A 22133-nucleotide genomic window follows, 5' to 3' on the forward strand; every position below is an offset into this window, starting at 1 on the left:
GTGTTGAGTCCTCCTGTCCTCGACCCTGCCCACAACACACGAGGACAACCTGAGAAGCGTCTTGTCCACAATGTCGGATCTCAACCATCAGCACCTGAGCCTCATGCTGGGGCTGTTCCTGACCCTCCCACGGGCAAGAGAGTCATGTTCGTCACTGCAGCCTCAAGTGACCACTTCCATGAGTCACAGGGTCTGATGAGGAATCTCCATCAGAACGTCTTTCCCTACATCAGTAACTATACATTTGTGTATTATGACCTTGGGCTGTGGTCATGGCAGCGGAATCAGGTGAATGTACAGCTTGATACTGACAAAATCAGCTATGTCATCAAACCGACGTTCACTATTGCAACATTGCAGAAGTAGTATTCATTATCTTCATGCAACAGTATAGAAGTAGTATTCACTAATTACATGCAACATTGCAGAAGTAGTATTCACTATCCTCATGCAAGTGTGTGTAATATTAACAATATCAGAGGAAACAAGAAAAAAATCTAAAAGGACCTGTTTTCTTCAGGTTCATTTTCCACCAAGTGTATTTCCTCGTGTCTGGGTTGACAGTCCTCCATATACTAGTATCAACTAAGTCATAGTGTTCTAATTTTTCATGCAGTAAATTCTAGTCTACATTTGGATTTATTACCAAATTCCAATCCCCACATAGAACTAGAGATTGATTGTCAAATGTGTCTACAAATTCGACCAGTTCACAATGGAACTTGGGTTTATCTTTGTTAGGTCCATATATATTTACAAGTGTAGTTCCAATACCATCAATGGTTAGGTCAACAATAATATAATTACCACAGTCATCTCTTTTAGACTTATGGGCATCAATTTCTACATTATTATTTAATAATATGGCCACCCCTCTTGCACTGGATTTATATTGTGCAATGATGCTTTTTTAGTCTTAGAATAACTTAGTATGAAGAAAGTGAGAAACCTACAAAATATATTTGCCATCTCGAAAATAGAAATGTTACCAAAAAGTTAATAAATAGAGTGATTATAGACTCTGGAGTCGAAATCAATGATGGTAATCAGATTCTGAATGAACAAATGAACTTCTATAAGAGACTATATTCTAGTACAGATATGATGGATATTACAGATCTTAAACACCCCTGTATTAGATTCCAGCCTAGCAGATGATTGAGAAAAGCCCACCGACCTCGGTGAATTGACCAAAGCAATCAAAACAATGAAAAACAAGAAAAGGTCCGGTATTGACGGATTTCCTATTGAATTCTTTAAATTCTTTTGGGCCGATCTTCTGGATTTACAGATATGTAAAAGAAACGTTTGAAAAGGAGTGTTAACCTTAATGTGTAACAGAGGGGTTATAACATGCATACTTAAATCAAATAAAAATAGAGCTTACTTAAAGATTTGGAGGCTCTTAACTTCCTCATACATGGTGATCACACAGGCTTTATTCCCGGGAGAAATATAAGTGCAAATACCAGGCAACTATGTGATGTTCTTTTTGAAGCGAAATTATATAACAAGCCTGGTCTATTGCTCTTAATCGATTTTGAAAAAGCCTTTGATACGGTATCCAAGAGCTTTGTCGTACAGGTATTGAATACATTTGGCTTTGGACTTAAATTGATAACATGGGTAAAAATACTCAGTAAAATTTCCACCTCTGTATAATACAAAATGGACATCTTTCTTTTTTTTCAAAATATAAAGGGCTGTCGACAAGGTGATCCTCTCTCACCTTGCTTATTTCTTTTTGTGGCTGAAATATTAGGTTATATGATTCGTCAAAATCCTGAAATTAACGGTATCACTCTTAATGGTATAGAAAATATATTAGGTCAGTATGCAGATGACACCCAACTTTTTGTAGATGGAAGTGAAGATAGCTTAAATGCCGCTATTAACACTCTTAAAGCTTTTTTATAAAAATCACAGGCCTCAAAATGAACGTTGACAAGACCAAGGCTTTATTAGACTAGATTGGCATGTAGGTAACTTTGAAGTACATGTATTAGGAATAAAACTTAATGCTCAGCAGAAAACCTTTTGGTTATCATCACGTGGACAAGACTGGAAAATATAAACCGAATTTTTGACGCATTGAGAAAAAAGCTTAACTCTTATTGGTAAAGTTACTGCCATTAAAACACTTGCTCTATCTACTGTCTATTTATAGTTGACCTGAATAAGGTATTATTCAATTTCATTTTGGATGGCAAGAAGCATAAGATAAGGAGGGAAAACCTAGAAAGGAAACTTGAGCATGGAGTGCTTAGAATGACTGATACAAAAACTGCTTTAAAGCTTTCACACTTTAATAAATATATCAAGAAACACAATTATATAGGCCTAAGCAAAACATTTTTATATTGGGTGCAAACTTTGCTGAACACATTCGTATAAACATTCCTTTCTGGATGTTCTCAGTATCTAGTCAGAATATTATAAAATCCATAATACAAATTTGGATATGGAGAATATTCTTTGTGAACCATTATGGCTTAATCACCAGTTTCATGACTTTAATCCTTGCATTGATAGCTGGTTCAGGAAAGGTTTGCCCTCAATCCGCGATATTTGTAATGATGATGACTTCATGAATTTGGGAAAATTAAAAAATGCCTTTGAACTAGACCAAACAATTCTTTGTTATAGCATAAACATACCATAGGCATGGAAAGACATCATCAAACAAATGAGTAAAAAAAACACAGAACATCTTACTTTAAATTCATTATTTTCAAGCTTACTAGTACAAATAAACGGTTCTAGATTTTACTATGACAAGTTGATTACTACAGGAAAAACTTATGTTTGTTTTTAATGACAGAGCGTATTATCTTTTCATATTGACTGGAAAATGGCTTTTACTAACTTTAGAAAATGTACAAAAGTGACTAAGCTTATCGATTTCCAGGATAGATTTATTCACAGAATTATTTACACAAAGCTTGAGTTGTTTCGTGTGGCTAATAAGACTTGTAGTTACTGCAAAATAGAGAGATGAGGATATTTTCCATGTATATGTTACTGTCACAATGTCAATAGCTTCTGGATAAAACTTGAAGCAATATTGAACCAGTATGTACTCAGAAGTATTTCATTGACAAAGCAAACCATATTATTTGGCCTTCCAAGCACACACACAATCACATGAATCATATTATTCTCATCACAAACAAAAACATGCATATTCAAAGCATTAAACAAGGTAGGATTACTTTTGAAGAAAAAAATCATTAAAGACATTTTCAACATCGAAAAGTATATTGCCAAGAAACTCCAGACTTTTAACTGCTTGTACAGAAAATGGATGCCGTTAATGCACATACTTGACACACCTTAGTATTATTGGAATCAGATTCTGATTAAGCGTTGTGAGCAATCACTTGGTGTTTGGAGACTGTGCGCAATAGAAAATGACTTATTATTATTATTGCTGTCCTAATGTGTACAGCTATTACCAATAGTAACGTGTACTATACTCACCTTTTATATGTATATACTACACCTTTAATTGCTTCCACAGAATAGATGCCTTTAGTGCACTTACTTGAGTCACGTTAGTATTATTGCTATCTGAATATGTACAACTATTACCAATAATATTAATGTGTACTATATTCACTCCCTGTACTTGTATATCTCAGACCTTTAACTGCTTCTCCTGAAAATGGACGTCTTTAGAGCACATAGTTGATACACCTTAGCAATATTGCTATCTGAATATGTACTACTATTACCAATATATTAATGCGTATCATATTCACTCTCTGTACATGTAAATACAGGGCCTTTTACAGTGTTCTGCTTCCACAGAAAATGGATGCTTTAGTGCACATACTTGACAAACATTAGTATCATTGCTATTTAAATATGTACAACTATTATAACTATATTAATGAGTACTATAGTCATATTCACTGTTTGTACATTTATATGCCATGGGATGAATGGAAAGTTTGAAAAGTAGCTTATGTCAAATGTTTGGCTGTACAGGTGATGAAAGATTGTCGTTGTGAACTGAGACGTTTCCCAGTGGAGTTGATGCCGTGGAGGCTGCAGAATCTACGTTGCTACGCATGGAAACCATTCATCATACAGGTATGCTCTTGTTGTACGTGTGGGTATGTGTGCATAGTTTACCATTACCTGTACTGACAGGTAAAATAACATATACGTCTGTATTTGATTGTAATTCGACGTGACTTAGTATCCCCCGCCACGAAGTGGGAGGGGGAATATTGGTTTGAGCTCCGTCCATGCGAGATGAATGAAAGATTGTCTCAAAAACCGTTATAGATAGGGAAACCAAATTTGGTATGAGTTTTCGGGACATGAATGCCTTGATGGAGTCTGGAAACTGAAACCGTTTTACAATTTGTTGCAGAGTTATGTCCTTTGTCGTGCATTTCTTGACATAGTGCATGATATCCCCCAATGGGGACAGATTTTTCTCAGAACCGTTATAGATAGGGAAACCAAATTTTGTATGCGTTTTCAGGACATGAATGTCGTGCTGGAGTTATAAAACAGGAACCAAATGGGAACAGAAAACTGTGGCGGGGGATATTAATGACCATGTCTTCTTGTTTCAAAATATTTAGGGTATGTATTTTGGATCTTATGGTGTTTCAGCGACTGTTTTCAGCCTACTAACGTTTTTGTAAAATCTATGTTATGAATTATGGTATACTTTGTCTTGGTGAAACACATCTGTTTAGTCTAATACTGCCCTGAGTCCTTGACTTCAGGTAAACTTACACTTAATCGGTAACATAGTGTGAGATATCGCGATATCTTTTGACATAAAACGTACCTGTTATTAATAACAATATTCCAGGCTAACCTCCCAAAGACGGACATCTTGGTGTGGATGGACTCGTCTGTGCGGTTCTGGAACAAGACCATCCCTCAGCTGCTGGATGACGTGGAGAGACGAGGCATTGTCACTTACGCTGGTGGCCATGCTGTGGCGCAGCATACCCTGAAAGAGACCATGAACTATATGAAGGAAGACGTCTGTAGTCTGGCACCAGTTGCTGAAGACCACGGTGGCTTCCTGTTGCTTCACAACGAACGGTGGATCCGTGAGGCTGTCATTAAACCTTGGGCGGCATGTGCCATGAGCCATAAGTGCATGTGTCCGCGATACCCAGCAAACGTCATTATCTGTAACACAGACATTCAAAAGTTCAATAAGTGTCATCGCTTTGATCAATCAATCATTAACATCATTCTCGGTAAGCTATTTCGAGATCATAAAAACAGCTTTTACTCACCATATAACGAGTTTCCAAATGTCACCATAGAACGACAGTGAGTAGCGAATTGAAAACATCTAGTAAATAACCTTATAATGAATATGGTCCGCAAAACTTTTCTAAGTGAAATGAAATTAATCATGTACCTTTCCCCACGGCTTTGGGCATATACCAGAGATCTACAAAATGCTGCACAATGGGAAACATGAAGTCGTTCCTCAGTGAAAAAAAGCCTAATGTCGATAACAAATGGCTGTGAATCTTGTTAACTGTGTCAGAATCTACATCGAAAGGTCGCTCTATGCAGTAGTCAGGAAGTTGTCATACATAAAGTTGGAAGCTTCATTTTTGACTCACCAACTTCCAGAATGCCGATCGAACAATGACTTATTGAGTGTTTAGAAAAGGTTATTCCAGCAATATCACAGCATCGACCCGCGCGAAGGTCACACGCCCAGAAAGAACTGAAATACTGTTCAAAGTGGCATTGAAGCAAATTCCCTCACTTACTCACTCATGTATGTACGTGGCACCTCTGCTGATCATATCACTGCAATTGACAGTGTATGTATATTTATGTTTTCCTCTAAGAGTTAGTGATACATTTGTCCAAGGGAATAGTAACCTTGTCGTTTTTTAACATTCTTGATGCCGCCTTACAATGCTGCCAGCATCAGTTGCTACTTTCATAATTGTATACACGTAGCAATACCAATGAATGAGTTATGTAATGTATGTGTAGTTAATACAACCTTGTAACTAAAGTACATACATACTGCTACAAACCTGTTGCACATCTTTGTTATCAGCCTTTGCCAATTAATTGAATATGGACCAATTGGACAACTTTAAGGTCATTACATATGCCGTCCAAATATCTGATAAAATGAGCAAGAAGGGAAAAGGAACTCGCTGAATGTTTCACAGAGTGTGTCAGGTCAGTGTGTAATGCAATTTGGAGAATGTTCAAACAGATAAAACAGAGGAGTGAGACCCTGACTAAACCCCTTCTGTCACAGTGAGTTGCCCAACGTGAAAAGGTTGTATTTGTTCCCAGATAATAAAACATTATATGTTAACGTCACAAAATGTATTGTTTACTCTAAGGACCTGGTCCAGAGAGATACATTACTGGGTCCAACTAATGCACAATCAAATCATTGTCTTAGAGATGAATCTTGATACATGTACTTAACACTATGAAGGAGAGATTTTCTTTATACACAGAAAGTTTTTGAGACGAGTGGAATTAATACCATGTAAAATCTATAAAGTTCAAAGGGTCTGCTTGAAGTTTTACGATTTCTGAAAGTCGTCGAAAGATCGTCGAAAGATCAACAGGCGTTCAGGAGAATGTTTAAGTGGACCTTGCATAACTCAACGTCGTCAGTTTGGAGTGGAATGTAATGACAAGGGGAAGCATCTCCATGCCTCGGATAACACAATCGTAATTTTAAATGGCAATGTGAATGCGTCATATTTTGGGTGGTTTGTTTTTCGTTTAACGCCGCACTCAGCAATATTCCAGCTATATGGCGTCGGTGTGTAAATAATCAAGTCTGGACCAGATAATCCAGTGGTTAATCTACGCAATTGGGATACAGTGACATGAGTCAACCAAGTCAGCGAGCCCGAAACACCCCAACCCCCCATCCCATAAGTCGCCTCTTACGACAAGCATGGGTTACTGAAGACCAGTTCTAACCGGGATCTTCACGTGTTGAATGCGTCATTTTTCGAAATCATGTTCTAGAGTATGTGCAAGTGCTGAGACGTAACGTTGCGATGCACGTGTTGTAACACCCATAGAACAGGGTTCAGATGGAACGACGCTTATGACAGGACCAGAACCAGCCAGGAACACCAATTGAGCCAATCCTTGGATGAAAAACTTTATGTAATGTGTTGATATCCATGTTGTAACATGATACATGTACACAGAAGGAATTCATTGTAAAAATATGACACAACACAGAAAGATTAATCAATAAAATGAACGGTTGTATTCTAAATTTAAAAGTCAACAACACTTACTGCAAGGTACTTACAGTGGTGATGCATAATGGAGTGCCAGTATAATAGTCGAAGGCAGTACAATTACAAATGCAGTAAAATATATAGTAGTGTTAACAGCATAAGAGCAAGAAAGACGATGAACATTCATCAAGCTTCCCAAAATAGGCTGACTATCTAGGGAAATACTATTGATCTTTATGCGACCGTTTATCTTGATGTAATGTGAGATGATAGAGGCTTGCGTTTGTCCTCTTGTATAGTCATAAAAAGCTTCCAGAATTTCGTTACTGAGCTGTGTTATTCCATGCTGTTCCACAATATTTAAGAACACCCTAGGCCCAAAAAGTGTGTGTATATAGCAACTACGAACAGTCCCTTTGAGTGAATCTTTACAAAAACAATGCAATCCTGTTCTATAATGTAATTCCTCAAGTTATTTTGCTCGTCGGGTGTCTGTAATGCCTCGCCACAGCCTCGCATAAATCATCACAAACTGTGGTCGCTCCCGACAGTGATACTGTTAACGTCACTCAAATGTTCTCGTCACGATATGTCTGAAATATTGCCGATGTGACGTTAAATATTAACTCACTCACTCACTCAATCACTCACTGTTAATGTGGTTAGTGTTCCCCTTCGTTTCGGTCGCGTCGCTCTGTCTGATATAATTAGGTAAATGTTCTGTCAATGAATTTGTTATGATGAAATGCTGATCTGTGAGTGAGTTTAGTTTTACGCCACACTCTGCAATATTCCAGCTATATGGCGGCAGTCTGTAAATAATCGAGTCTGGACCAGACAATCCAGGGATCAACAGCATGAGCACCGATCTGCGCAATTGGGATACGATGACATGTGTCAACCCAGTCAGAGAGCCTGACCACCCGATCCCGTTAGTCGCCTCTACGACAAGCATGGGTTACTGAAGATCAATTCTTACCCGGACCTTCACGGGTAAATGCTGATCCGACGAATGACTAAATAGCAAGTTGTAAATTTCAGTTTTATATCTTTATATAAAGCACAGTTAATTCTTCTGCTAGCGTATTTGAATTGTCTAATTAGTCATCAGCTGTTAGACTCCGAATGGCTTCAGGAAATATTGTATAAACTTATATAAATAAATAATCATCGCCAGATAAAAATATACTCAAATTTTCCAATGATGGAATTTATATGGATCAAATGATATTTTGATATTAGGTAGAACGGAAATGGCCTACTAATATTACCCGCCACACGAAAAAATGCAATGCTTTGAGCTGATACGTGTTATTTCTCAAACAGGAGACACAAAACCATTATGTGGTATTAATGCCCGTCGCCACCTACAACATTACTCGAATGTTCAATAGTTCCAGTACTTCTACCCCATTACCATTCATTCTGCATTTCACCTAGCCAATGTGACATTTGGATACTCGTTGTAGGGCGAGTGAAAGCTGCTTTTGTGATCTCGAAACAGTTTACTGAGAATGATGTTGATTGCAGACTGATCAAAGCGATGACATTTATTGTACTTGTGAATGCCTGTGTCACAGATAATGACGTCCATTGGATTTCGCGGACACATGCACTTTGGGCTCATGGCACATGCCACCAAAGGCTTGATGAAAGCCTCACGGATCCACCGTTCGTTGTGAAGCAACAGGAAGCCACCGTGGTCTTCAGCGACTGGCGCGAGACTACACACGTCTTCTTTCATGTAGTTCATTGTCTCCGCCAGGGTATGCTGCGCCACTGAGTGGATGTCAGCGTAGGTGACAATGCCTCGTCTCTCCACGTCATCCAGCAGCTGAGGGATGGTCTTGTTCCAGAACCGCACAGACGAGTCCATCCACACCAAGATGTCTGCCTTTGGGAGGTTGGCCTGAGGAAAACATGGGAGTGAAAAAGAAACAGATATATGAAAGGCAGTATCCGAACCTTCCAGCAAACATTTAAGGAAGACTTAGGCCTCTTTTAGGAATTGTTCTGTTGACATTATTCATCATATATGCCTTGGATGTTTTATGATGGAACCAAAAATATCTGATCTGTGTCACAAAAGAAAGTGTTCCCAACAAAATGTTTGTTACTGTGATGTTTTATAACGATCACAAACGACGTTTAACATTTTAGGCTACTGCAAACTGGTCTACAGTGCGACAACCCAATATATGTTGGGTAAGTACCCTTAGTCATTCCAAGACCTTATTAGCATAGGTTTGAATCCCCGATTTCCGTGCTCATGGAATCCACCAATGTGATAACCTATATGACCTGTGTCACTAAGTGATTTCCATCCACGCCAAACTGGCACGTCATAAAGCTGACTTTGTAATCAATAATTAACGAATATTGTCAGAAGTACTCGTCATAATAAATAAGCGACATTTGTGAAAAACAGTTTAGCAATATTATAACTGTTAAAAAACTATTACAACAGTAGATTATGTATACTTGTATCTACACACCTCAACATTTCAATGCTTCAATTTAAACTGGTATATATTATACCTATTGACTTGACCTATCAAATCTCACTCCCAAATTTCTATGCCATTTTAAAGTAAAAGGTTCACATATATAAAGCCAAATATACAAGACCTTATTTCCATGAGCGTAAGGCATGTATTTGAATTACATATGTGATTGATTACAAATTACTACGTTTACCACTGCTGCCGTTGATTACATAGACCAGCATGTACACAACACCACCTGATACGTTTTAACATAACATTGTAAGAGATGAAGAACTCTCACTTCTCATATATATATATATCGTGGTTAACGTTTGAACATGAAATCAAATATTGCCAGTTGAGACGAATAGAAGGATTAAAAAATTTATTTATTAGCTAAATGGCATCTTATACCTAATATTGTATTAAATTCAAATATTTTAACAAATACCTGTAACCATTGTGAAAACAGTAATGTAGTATTACGCTGTAACAGTAGTTGCTGTTCACTAAATTGACTTTCTATACAGTAGTTGGCCATAAGTGAGTCATCATTAGTGAAATTCCGATAGACTTGCATGTGAATCAAGTCTTGCAAGAATAATTTACATAAACTGAGTAGAAGTCATTTTATTTTGATATTGTACAAACATCTTAGAAATCATCTTCAGCTACGTGTACATAATTTTCTTTCATCTTCCCGTTGATTAGTTATCGAATGACACCTGGTTAAGCACCATAACTCAAATTTAATTAACATGTAAGTGTTAACTCCACGGCCCCCTCATACTTGTGTGATCTTCTCACACCATACACTCCTGCTCGTGCCTACAGATCCAGTAACCAACACCTGCTGGATCCTCCATCATTCAACCTCAAGACATTTGGTGCCCGTTCTTTTGCTTCAGTTGCAACCGCACTATGGAACTCACTTCCACTTAAATTACGTACAGCTTCATCCCTTCAAGTGCTCAAGCGTAACCTCAAAACATACCTTTTCAGTCGATATAAACAGTAACTCTCTCCAAGCTCATATTTACTGCAATACTGATTCATATGACTTTTGGATGTGTTTGTTTTTAAACATTTGTGCGCGCTTTGAGCATGCCCCTTTATGGTATGGAGTATTGCGCAATACAACTACCCTTATTATTATTAAGTCTATGGAAATGTCACTAATGATGACTCACTTATGGCGTACTACTGTACACGACTGCAAGTGTCAATGCAATCCTCAATTTCAATGTGTACTTTGTGAGTGAGTATGGTTTTACGCCGCTTACACTTCCTGTACACATACACCTTCATGGTTTTTCTTGTTTCTACCCCATGTGGGGTAGCCTTGTAGTTAAAGAGTCTGCTCGTCAGGCCAAAGACCCGGGCTCTATTCCACACATGGGTACACTGTGTGAAGCCCATTTTTAGTGTCCCCAGCCATGATATTGCTGGAATATTGCTAAAATCGGTGTAATACCATGCTCACTCACTCATGTATTGCGGATGATTGTCAGGTTCAGAAGCTGCTTCAACTGATGTCAGACACGTTCAAACACTCACATGCATGTCATATCATTGAACACACAGCATACCTGTATGATGAAAGCTTTCCATGCGTAGCACTGTAGATCCTGCAGCCTCGGGGGCATCAACTTCACCGGGAAACGTCTCAGTTCACAACGACAATCCATCACCAACTGTGGTTGTAAGTACAGCAAAAGTATATGACATGAATACTTATCGATATCAGTGAAGTTTGTTTCCTGCTCACAACTATTTTCATTATTAATTACAGATGTGATTACGCTTTGTGTATAATTATTCAGCATATATATGCTCAGAAAGTAATAAGGAATACAGTACTCAGTGCAGCAAATTGGTGTTCAAATATCTGAAATATATCTGACAGAGGTTACTCGGGAATGTTTTGACTCATTTCAGAACAAGATCAGTATTAATGTACACCATAAACAGAATATTTCATTCTTCTTGTCCACAACCAGATATAACCCATCTCACAACACAATAAGCTTAGTGTTTTCCTGCATTTATCTGAGCTCATTGAATTTGATCATGTCTCTGGGTGAGCTTAACATAGTATTTGACATGGCCCCCAAAATACCCTCTGTCTGATGCATTGTTAGGTGCCGATAGTGTTTGGTTTTGTATTGTTTGCTGTGTGCATATATATTGTACAGTGATTGGGGTGTGCACAATACGTGTTTGCAATGCATTGTCATCTGCTATGACCCTGTTGTTGGTTGAATAGTAAATCATGCAGCACCTATAAATAGAGACTAGGAATGCATTTTATGTGAAAAGTAATATCTAAATGTCTACATGCGAATCGGATCGAACTCAACCAGGCTCCCCCAAGCTAGTGACTCCTATTCTGGAAATACATAAACTCTCTATAACCACCAGGCACAGCTTTATCGTAATCTGACCGCTTGTCCACTAGACTAAAACTATTGGTTTGTGTGGTACGGGGTAGTTAAGTGGTCCATGCAGCTGGCCTCAGCGTTCGGACTTTAATCGATATGGTCTCATCCTCGTTCGTGCAATGTTGATTACCACTGACGTGTAACCGCCGTTTTGTAATATGCTTAGACTATCTTCCAAACAGAGTCGACTGTCCTTGTTATCACAGTCCACGTCTTGTAATCAAGTCACCTTGTTTCTTTGCCATGGTAGCAGTCCTAGATCATAGTACACGAATGTGTAGTTACTGATGAGTGGAAAGACATTCTGATGGAGGTTCCGGATGAGACCCTGAGATTCATTGAAGTGGTTTTCGGAAGCTGCAGTTGCAAACATGACTCTCTTGCCCGAGGGAGGTTCTGGGAACAGCCCCAGCATGAGGCTCAGGTGCTGATGGTTGAGTTCCGACATTGTGGACAAGACGCTTCTCAGGTTGTCCTCGTGTGTTGTAGGCTTGGGTCGAGGACAGGAGGACTCAACACATGCCTTGCCTGGGGACAGGAACGAAATCAACACACTAGCAGATCGATGTACATAACACACATTTTTAGTAACAAATGGTATGTACCCGAACTGGCGAATGGCATCACAAGTCTTTCTTGGGAAATTAGTGAAATGAACGTCCTTACACCCCGGTACGTGATAATACCATGCTCCTTGATCATTGAATAGTCTTAAGCAACCGGTGTGATTATTGTTCAAAGGAAGGATGGGATGTTGAATAACTCGGAACCATATTCCCAGAAAAACAAACCCCAGGAGAATGACCACACGAAACAACAGGAGCACGGCGGGGCTGACATATCAACAGGTAAGGGAGTACTACTCAGTTTTCTGTATATTTCCAGATATTGCCAGAATGACATGCCAGACACACAAAGTCTGTTTCGAGTGTCTAGAGTCATATCAGCTGGAACTGCCGATAGGCCCGAACCCAATCTTCCAGTCCTTCCGGATCTGGCTATAGAACATGTTCCTGGTACACTTACGTGGGGGGGGGGGCTAAATGTTATTCCTAAGGCACTAAAGCAAGCGACAGATCTGAGGTAGAGACACTGACCTGGGTGGTTCGCCTCCTGTGCACATGGATTCACGACACTTTTCTTCCATAGGCCATGGGCTTGTAATTCTGTAACAAAACAATCATGTCGATTATTCTAAATTCCCGTAGCAACTAAAAATAAAAACGGTTTCATATATCACCGGATCATAGGTTTCCTATGTCATGCGTTTTCGGACTTCAGTGCTTACACACACATTGCAAATTCTTGAATGATAGCTTGTGTTTAGGATAAAGTTATTTTTCATAATTTAGTGAGATGTTGTATAGTTATCCATGGGTCTTGAGTGTCCGAAAACCCTAATTCGAGGATATATAACAATCCATGCTTGTCGTAAAAAGCGACTAACGGGATCGGGTGGTCAGGCTCGCTGACTTGGTTGACACATGTCATCGTATCCCATTTGCGAAGATCGATGTTCATGCTGTTGATCACTGGATTGTCTGTCCCAGACTCCATTAATTTACTGACCGCCGCCATATAGCTGGAATATTGCTGAGTGCGGCGTAAAACAACAAACCAACAAAAAGAGACTGGTCCTTTATTGTGACATTGATTGAAATAAATTTAGTTGAATTCACGAAACAGACATGGCTGTAGAACGCTTGAACAACAACGGTTACAATGTGAGTCTAAGCCGAAAACACCCAAGGGAAACTATAGGCCCCAGTCATTTCTTACGGAGATATCACATTCAGTGTCGCATCTGATCTGTGTATAGAAAATTAAAATGACCAAGGTGTACGACCAGAGAGGTGGACGATAACGTGTTTCTGGTCGTGAATGTTTCTGCCATGTCCCTCTATAAGCCATCAGTTCAAACGTACTGAGGTTTCTTCATCAGTGTTTCATCGTGATATGCCAGTACAAGCTGTTCCAGAATTGTTAGACTGCAGAGTAATTTACTAAATGTGTCCTGTATTTATGACGTAGTGCTATCATATGCTATGGCGTTTACACATTTCCTCATTCGTTCGCACTTACTTTGGTATTGGACTAGGTGTGTGTGTGGCGTTTGATAGCAATAGAGTAGGACATGCGAACCCTTTAGGCGAACACCTGTTGTCATCACTGGTTTTCTATGAACAGTTCCTAATACTTTCATCACTACTTTGCAATTATTTCATCTTATGGAAACTGTTTAAGCAGATATTATTCTCAGGCCGAGACATTATGAATTAGCGGAATCCGTAAAATGAACCATATGCCCCATCAAAATAAAAGCGACAAAACCCTTTCCACATCCAGAATAAATATCTAATAAAAGCAAAGTCAATTGTACAATTACGACTGTGTCATGAGCATGCGTAAACACACTATGCCAATATGAGCATGCGTAAACACACTCTAAACCAAAAACAGAAAATCAATATGCCAATATGAGCATCCGTAAACACACTCTAAACAAAAAACAGAAAATCAATATGCCAATATGAGCATGTGTAAACACACTCTAAACCAAAAACAGAAGATCAATATGCCAATATGAGCATCCGTAAACACACTCTAAACCAAAAACAGAAAATCAATATGCCAATATGAGCATCCGCAAACACACTCTAAACCAAAAACAGAAAATCAATATGCCAATATGAGCATGCGTAAACACACTCTAAACCAAAAACAGAAAATCAATATGCCAATATGAGCATGCGTAAACACACTCTAAACCAAAAACAGAAAATCAATATGCCAATATGAGCATCCGTAAACACACTCTAAACCAAAAACAGAAAATCAATATGCCAATATGAGCATGCGTAAACACACTCTAAACCAAAAACAGAAAATCAATATGCCAATCACAATGATATATGTGTAAAATACTTTCTTGATATATGAGTAACATGTTTTCTGCTGTTACATTTGCCAGTAAATCACATTGCTTGTAGTAAGAGGCGACTAACGGGAACGGTGGGGTCAGGCTCTCTGATGTTGATCACTGGATTGTCTTGTCCAGACTCGATTATTTACAGATCGCCGCTATTTAGCACTCGAGTTCAGTGTTTTAAAAACAACATAAACACAAACAAATGCTTACCTTGTATTTTCCTTGTGTAGTCCTCCAACAAAACATCAAAACTGACTTTCTGAAGGGGAACTGGAACACAGAGTCTCATATAAGTCTCGACTCCGTATCATAGCACGTCATTAAAAGCTGCAGTAGTCTGTCTGCATGTGCATGAAACCGTGCTCGTGTGCGTATTCTTGAAAGTGTTTCTGTGTGTGCTTGGGCGCGTGTATGTTTGTATATGTGAAGTAACCCTTAGCTAAAGCCTCTGTCCCTGGAAATGTGGGAAGCATTCACCGACAGCACACCTTTCTATAATGAATTGTTTTGAGAATGTCAGTTACATGGTGTACAAGAAGTATATATTTCACCTGGTTGTATCAGGTCCACTAACTGTTCCAGGTGGGAAAAGTCAAAAAAGTCCTCTTCCAACTGAAACAAAACAAACATTGTTCAGTTCACGTGTCTCCTGTTAATAACATCCTCAAAACGACAAGGTACCTTACCGCAGCTCCATGTGAACATGTCTCTCTTCTGGATGCCTTAAGTTTCATTTGTTACATTTCAATCTAAAGTCTCATGCTCGATTCTGCTTTGTATCTTTGTATGGAGACATTACATAGCCATAGGGGAACGAAATTCTGATAAAAAGCGTTTGAATTGTGGGTGAACATTACATGAATATACCCCTTCAATGGCTGTGTTCATAGCTACTTACAAACCAGTCTGGTTACATAAGCTGGGATCTTCGTCTCGGAGACAAGGACAATGAAGAGCACCGCGATGATCAACACTGGAACAAACACGTGATATTATCATAAACTATTGAATAAGTGAGTTTTAGTTTTACGCCTCTTTTAGCAATATTCCAGCAACATCACGGCTGAGGACACAGAAATGTTCTTCACACATTGTACCTATGTGGGGAATCGGAATCGGGTCTTCGGCGTCACGATCCAACGCTCTTACCACTAGGCTATCCCACTGCCCCGAAAAAATACTGAGGCTACTAAACTACCTATTTAAGTGTGGTTTGAGGGTCAAGGGGTTGATCAGGATGATCTATGGTGTGATCTTTTTTAATAAAATATAAATATCGCTATTCACCTTTTGCATAAAATCAGAATCCTACACAACTCTCTAACGAGGGGGTATGACGTATGTGAACTATTATCATCAGGTGCCGATGTTTTTGTTATCATTTTCGGAGGGGCTGCGGCATAGGCAGGTGGTTAAAAAGTTCGCTTGTCACGCCGAAGACCCGGGTTCGATTCCCGAAATGGGTACAATCTAGTACCCACATATTATTTATTTGGACCATGTTGGTGTATACAGTTCACCTCCATATGGAAGTGTCCCTATTTTATTCTCAATGAAACGTGACTTATTGTCATGAGATTGCGCTATTCACAAAAACAAAAACAGTGCCACTCAAGTACTGGTATGGTCATTCGCAATATTTAAGAAGAACGGAGTTGAAAATGTCAGAAAAAAAGCAGAATAGGTAGTCACAGATCACTTATACTGGTTACATCGTGTATAAACCTGTATGAGGGGCGGTGGGGTAGCCTAGTGGTTTAAGCGTTCGCTCGTCATGCCGAAGGACCGTGTTCAATTCCCCACATGGGTACAATGTGTGAAACCTATTTCTGGTGTCCCCCATCGTAATATTGCTGGAAGCTAAAATCGGCGTAAAACCACACTCAGTCAGTCAGTATAAACTTGTAAGAGAGCGGATTTTATTCTACAACGCAGTCAGGAAAATTCCAGCTATACCAAGTCAGAAGGTAAATAATCCAGGAACAACTAATCCAATGATTGACAGTAACATCCCGAGCTTGATGACACATTACACGCACATGGTCCTCATAAGTAGGCGTTGACGACAGCAGAGTAGCCAGGGCAACTCACATGCAACGTAAAACACAACTTTGCAGATTCTGATACCTTTCGGTCTGGACTTACGGAAACAAATCATCAAAAATGCAAATTCAACTTATAAAGTTGAAAAATAACGCGATGAAAAAAACCGCGCGAAATCGGAGTTCAAACGATTCACTAATTTTACCCCAGCGCTTGGGGGAATTGAAGTGGTTTCAACAGCTGGGCTGCACTCATAGCACATGCGCAGTGAAATAGGTTCGCGCAGCTTGGAAGCGGGTTGTCCGGTGAATACTCGGTGAAGGCTTTGGTGTGAGCTATTTTTCTAATGCTTTGTTGATATTTCACAGGCGCGAGCTTTTTATATGTTATTACAGTAGATTACCGATTTAACTGTTTATATAATTTCATTTGTCTATTTCACCACACGTTCTTCTTACCGAGTCACTTTCTCAGTTCGGCAATGTCATTATTTAGCGTTGACAGAATTTCTAACTGTGATATGGATATGTCGTTGTCACAGACAAAACTCAATGTCCGTTTTATTGACACCTATTTGTCTGCCCGTCTGCTAATGACAATATTCAATACACAACTTCGATCACTGACCACATGCAATTTGAACTTAACACCTATCAGGCTATACACCATCAACAAAACGCATTGATTTATGACCCGAGTACGGTCTCTGTCACATTATGTAATTACACAGACAGGCAGGTGTGATACTTGTACACATGACATGTTATGATGTCTGTTGATTGCAAAATGTTATACACAAAAAATGAGCATCTATTTACAAAACCCAACATCTATACATATACACACACAATAAGCCGTGAGGACATATGCAAATGAACCAGCCGTTACACTTGAGTGCACACCCACCCGCTCTGACTGGGTTCGGTATCCCGGCTGCTTCGTTTCTGGGGAAGTAAACCCAAGTACACAATATTGCACTTTTGATTTGCGATTGTACACTTATAATTTTGTTTATATGTTTTTTCATAATCAGCAATGTATGTTATATGTCATGAATAAGTGATAATTGTGTTTTAATTATGTTTGATTTTTTGGTTGCATGTGGCCTTTAAAGTCTCCGTGGAGGGAAGTAATCAACATACACTACAGTACACGCTACGATGCTCGTAGACTAACGCTTATATAATTTTGATAGAAACAAATTTACCCATTTAAATTGATTAGGAGCCCCAGTGAATTGGGAGATTCGGGAAATGGGAAATCTAGACTTGTTTCATTTAGGGCTTAAGAATTGCAGCGAGGGCTAGGCAATTGGGGAAATAAAGGGGGGACAGGACTATGAGACAGACTAATAAACGTTGCTCGATATATTCTGTTTTACAATAATTGCCTGTGGGTCTGATTCAGATGGATAGCGTGTTTCTGCCAGTTGTCCAGCGAGATGTATGGGACGCAACTCCGTTTACTGTCGCATCACAGTAAAATGATAGCTTCGCCCGCGTATTTGTAAAACGAAGGGTATTAGCCATTTTTCTACTCACTGAATTGCTATCATGATGAGGTAAATATCATCAACTTGCCTGTCGGTTTCCTGTGACGAGCTGTACGGCATGTTCTCATGTTGAAATATCTATTGACAAATCAAGTTCAGGTTTTAATCTTGCGACAATCCTATCTCAAGGGGCAAGGTCTATCTACCCTAGTAATGTCATCCTGTAGAGGATCTATTGTGTATGGTGTTTACAGAACCGCACTGCATCGGAGCTTATAGGAATACCAACGTGTTTTCCGTTGTATATGGTTGCAAACCGTATTCGTCTTATAAGCGCCCTGCTGCAGTAAGTTTCCTTTGGAGTGAGACATATTCGTCCCAGTAGCGGTCATTTTCTAATGAGAATTGTAGACTGTATATGGTCTTTCTATTGGACGAGAGACAGGATACGTGACGTCGAAGAGATCCTAAACCAAGGAACTTATACTCCGCATTCTTGCAATGACGGTATGGGCGGTGGGGTAGCCTAGTGGTAAATGCGTTCGCTCGTCATGCTGAAGACCCGGGTTCGATTCCCCACATGGGTACAATGTGTGAAGCCTATTTCTGGTGTCCCCTGTCGTGATATTGCTGTAATATTGATAAAAACTAAACTCAACTTGCAATGACGGAATGGAAACACTGACGGACAACTTAAACATTATTGTCGGAGACTCTGGGGACTTCCTGTCACCAATAAACACGGAATTATTGTTTATGATCTTCATGACAATTTAATCTTGAACTTGAAAATTCTGATTGTCGGCGGGCCCTTGATAGAAAAAACGACCCGGAAATCAAATGCACACCAAAATTATAGAGTGCCTTTTATAGTAATCTTTCTACAATTACCATTTCGAGACATTTTCATAATAACATCTCAATGATTGACCAAGTGATCAAGGATGTGTTAACGCTAAATTACCACAGGTCCATTGGCAAACAGTCCGTGATCACATAAGCTGTGTCCCTCCCTCTCTTCTCTCTATTCTTTCCTAAGATGTATATAAGTGAAAATGTACGTATGTAAATATTAGGGAGCGGGTATTTTACGTTGGATAACTTGTCCCCAATCCCTTTCACATTTGTGAATAAAATATGTTAAAATCAACAGTCCGTGGAGGTTCAAACTACAATGACCTCACAATGAAGGTCTGTCCTTAAAAGAAGTGCCCATAGTATTATGTTGAATACGGTACTGTCATTGGTAGGTCAATGCAACTGATGCACGCATTTTTTAAACTGAAAATCAATTGCCTCGACAAGTTTCGAGGATTTTGTATAAACTGGTTTATTGTGATAGAGGCAATATTTAGTCACGATGACCCGCTGATAACGTGGTGACATGTGAAAGTTAAATCTCAAAATATGCATGATCTTGTGAGTGATCACCCTTGGTGCTAGACATAATCGTATATTTTTCAAAGTTGTAAATGTGTTGATATTCACATCGTTACTATTCCCATTAAGAGTGTGCGTGTGGAATCTATAGAGTACACTGATACAAAGGGCGCTTAAAAAGTAGTCAGCATCACCTAGAAAATCATACAAATGCACTTTATCAGTCACCATCAAGCAGATTGGTTTTGCTATATTCCAGCCTCACGATCCCTATTTTGTTTGAATTTTTTATTGCATGAAAAGGCAATTGGAAACTACAATTGCAATTTAAAGTGACTCATGTTTACTGAAAGAGTTTGTTTTGGAGACACTACCCAACCCCCTTTCAGATGACGTAAGCATAAGGACATAACTTATTCTAATGTTTTCACTTATTCATACATGATGCCAAGGGTTCAAACTAAATACTGAATGGTCACATAAGTGTCAGCTCTCAATATATTGTAAACAGGGCCAGCTTGAATATCTGGACACAATGTTTTTGAAAGATTAAAATGGGAGTGTCCTTAGAAAACAGCCCCCGTCTAAATATAAATCAAGCAAATCAAAATCTTTGAATGTTGATTATGACGGGAAGTCATCCAGTTCTATACTGAAGATATTTTATATGATATTATCTGAGGGCATACCATTGTCCAAGAAGTACCAAATGACAGATCGTTCTTCATTTTCTGAACTTTTTAAAGAAATATTATACTCCAATGTGTTGTGATGGCTAATATCTCGTTAATCCACATTATCCACACGTGTGATATTTTGGATATGGCTTTGCAAATGATTCCTTCAAAATAAAATGTAAGCTTGTCAAACATTGGACATCGAGCATATAGTTAGGCTGACTACTTTTTGAAATCCCCTCGTAATTCTAAACATATAAACGTTAGTTTGACTCCAGACTCAAGTCATTCTTCATTATCTGCCGCACCAGATTCCATTTGACGTAAACGGCAAAACAGTTGTGGACCACAAGGATCACTGACACTCATTGACGACACCCGGTGTCCGAAAAAAAGGGAAAAAAAGAACCGCTAGTGATTTACTGCTCTTAATGCATGAAAATACAAAGGATTTTGTTCTCTGGGAGATGCAGATGGGTGATGCGGATCCACTGAGAATCTCACTGTAAATATGTGAGCGCTGGGCTGTATGGATGCGGCTCCTGTTAGAACCAGGGTCGAAGTGGTTTCAACCCTGTTACATTTTCTTAACACCATGAAGGCCTAAGGCTGGTGGATAACGACATCGCCGACAGCTCACATACCAGAGTGAGTGAATGAGTTGGGTTTTAGCAGTTTTAGCAATATTCCAGCAATATCACGGCGGGGATCATTTGAAATAGGTTGCACAAGTTGTATCTATGCGGGCAATGGAACCCGGGCCCTCGGCGTGACCACTGAGCTACCCCACCGCCCCGGAAACCAGGAAGTTAACACATCAGCACAGATTATCGGGTGGCTTCAACAGGACATGGCAATAACCGTGTGAATGTACAGACATTTGTTAACCCTCGGTTTTACGTAGGCATTCTATCTGGTTGGGAAAAAGCGTTAGTTCTTACATCATTTGTGAGAGATGTGATTCCACTTGATGATCTACACGTGATCATCTGTTACGGACCCTTTAACAGAAGCATGAGTGAGTATGGGTTTACGCCACTTTTAGAAATATTCCAGCAATATCAGGACGCGGGACACCAGAAATGGGTTTCATACGTTATACCCATGTGGGGAATCGAACCCGGGTGTTCGGCGTGAAGAGCGAACGCATTAACCACTAGACCACATCGACCCTTTAACAAAAGAAAGGAATTGAGCTATATCAATATATGTGTTATCAATGGGACCTGTACCTGGTGACACTCCCTATTGACATTGTTACCAGGTATAGGTTTTGCCAGTGTATTTGTTGTGTCTAATGTTATAAAGTAGTTTACCAAACTGTATTAGAAGCACCTGCATCTTTTTCAGTTTGTACATATTGGTCGCGTCTCAAACATCAATCAACACGTAATGCATTATCAAGCGTATTTACACTAAACACTCTCCATATTCACACACGAAACAATCTACA

The 22133-nt window shown here is 39.2% G+C and overlaps 1 protein-coding gene across 1 annotated transcript; it reads right to left on the minus strand.

The window, feature by feature from the left end:
* Positions 1 to 8129: 8129 nt before the first annotated feature.
* Positions 8130 to 18754, minus strand: LOC124291060. The gene is made up of 8 exons (XM_046727962.1): positions 18673 to 18754; positions 15987 to 16061; positions 15640 to 15700; positions 15299 to 15358; positions 13257 to 13325; positions 12389 to 12687; positions 11308 to 11412; positions 8130 to 9141 (listed from the first exon to the last, which is right to left on the minus strand). The coding sequence occupies exons 6-8, from the start codon at positions 12605 to 12607 to the stop codon at positions 8665 to 8667; spliced, it is 801 nt and encodes a 266-aa protein (XP_046583918.1). The 5' UTR covers positions 12608 to 12687; positions 13257 to 13325; positions 15299 to 15358; positions 15640 to 15700; positions 15987 to 16061; positions 18673 to 18754; the 3' UTR covers positions 8130 to 8664.
* Positions 18755 to 22133: the final 3379 nt, after the last annotated feature.

Source organism: Haliotis rubra, unplaced genomic scaffold, assembly GCF_003918875.1.
Source record: "Haliotis rubra isolate DU_JTF1 unplaced genomic scaffold, ASM391887v1 Scf48, whole genome shotgun sequence".
Classification (NCBI taxonomy): Eukaryota; Metazoa; Mollusca; class Gastropoda; order Lepetellida; family Haliotidae; genus Haliotis; species Haliotis rubra.

Excerpts from the sequence above, each read along its gene's own strand:
- LOC124291060 (XM_046727962.1), bottom strand. The coding sequence starts at position 12,607 with ATGTCGGAACTCAACCATCAGCACCTGAGCCTCATGCTGGGGCTGTTC. Across the intron at positions 11,413-12,388 it reads TACCATGGCAAAGAAACAAG|TTGGTGATGGATTGTCGTTG; the intron begins GTGACTTGATTA and ends TTACAACCACAG. Across the intron at positions 9,142-11,307 it reads GGAAAGCTTTCATCATACAG|GCCAACCTCCCAAAGGCAGA; the intron begins GTATGCTGTGTG and ends TGTTTTCCTCAG.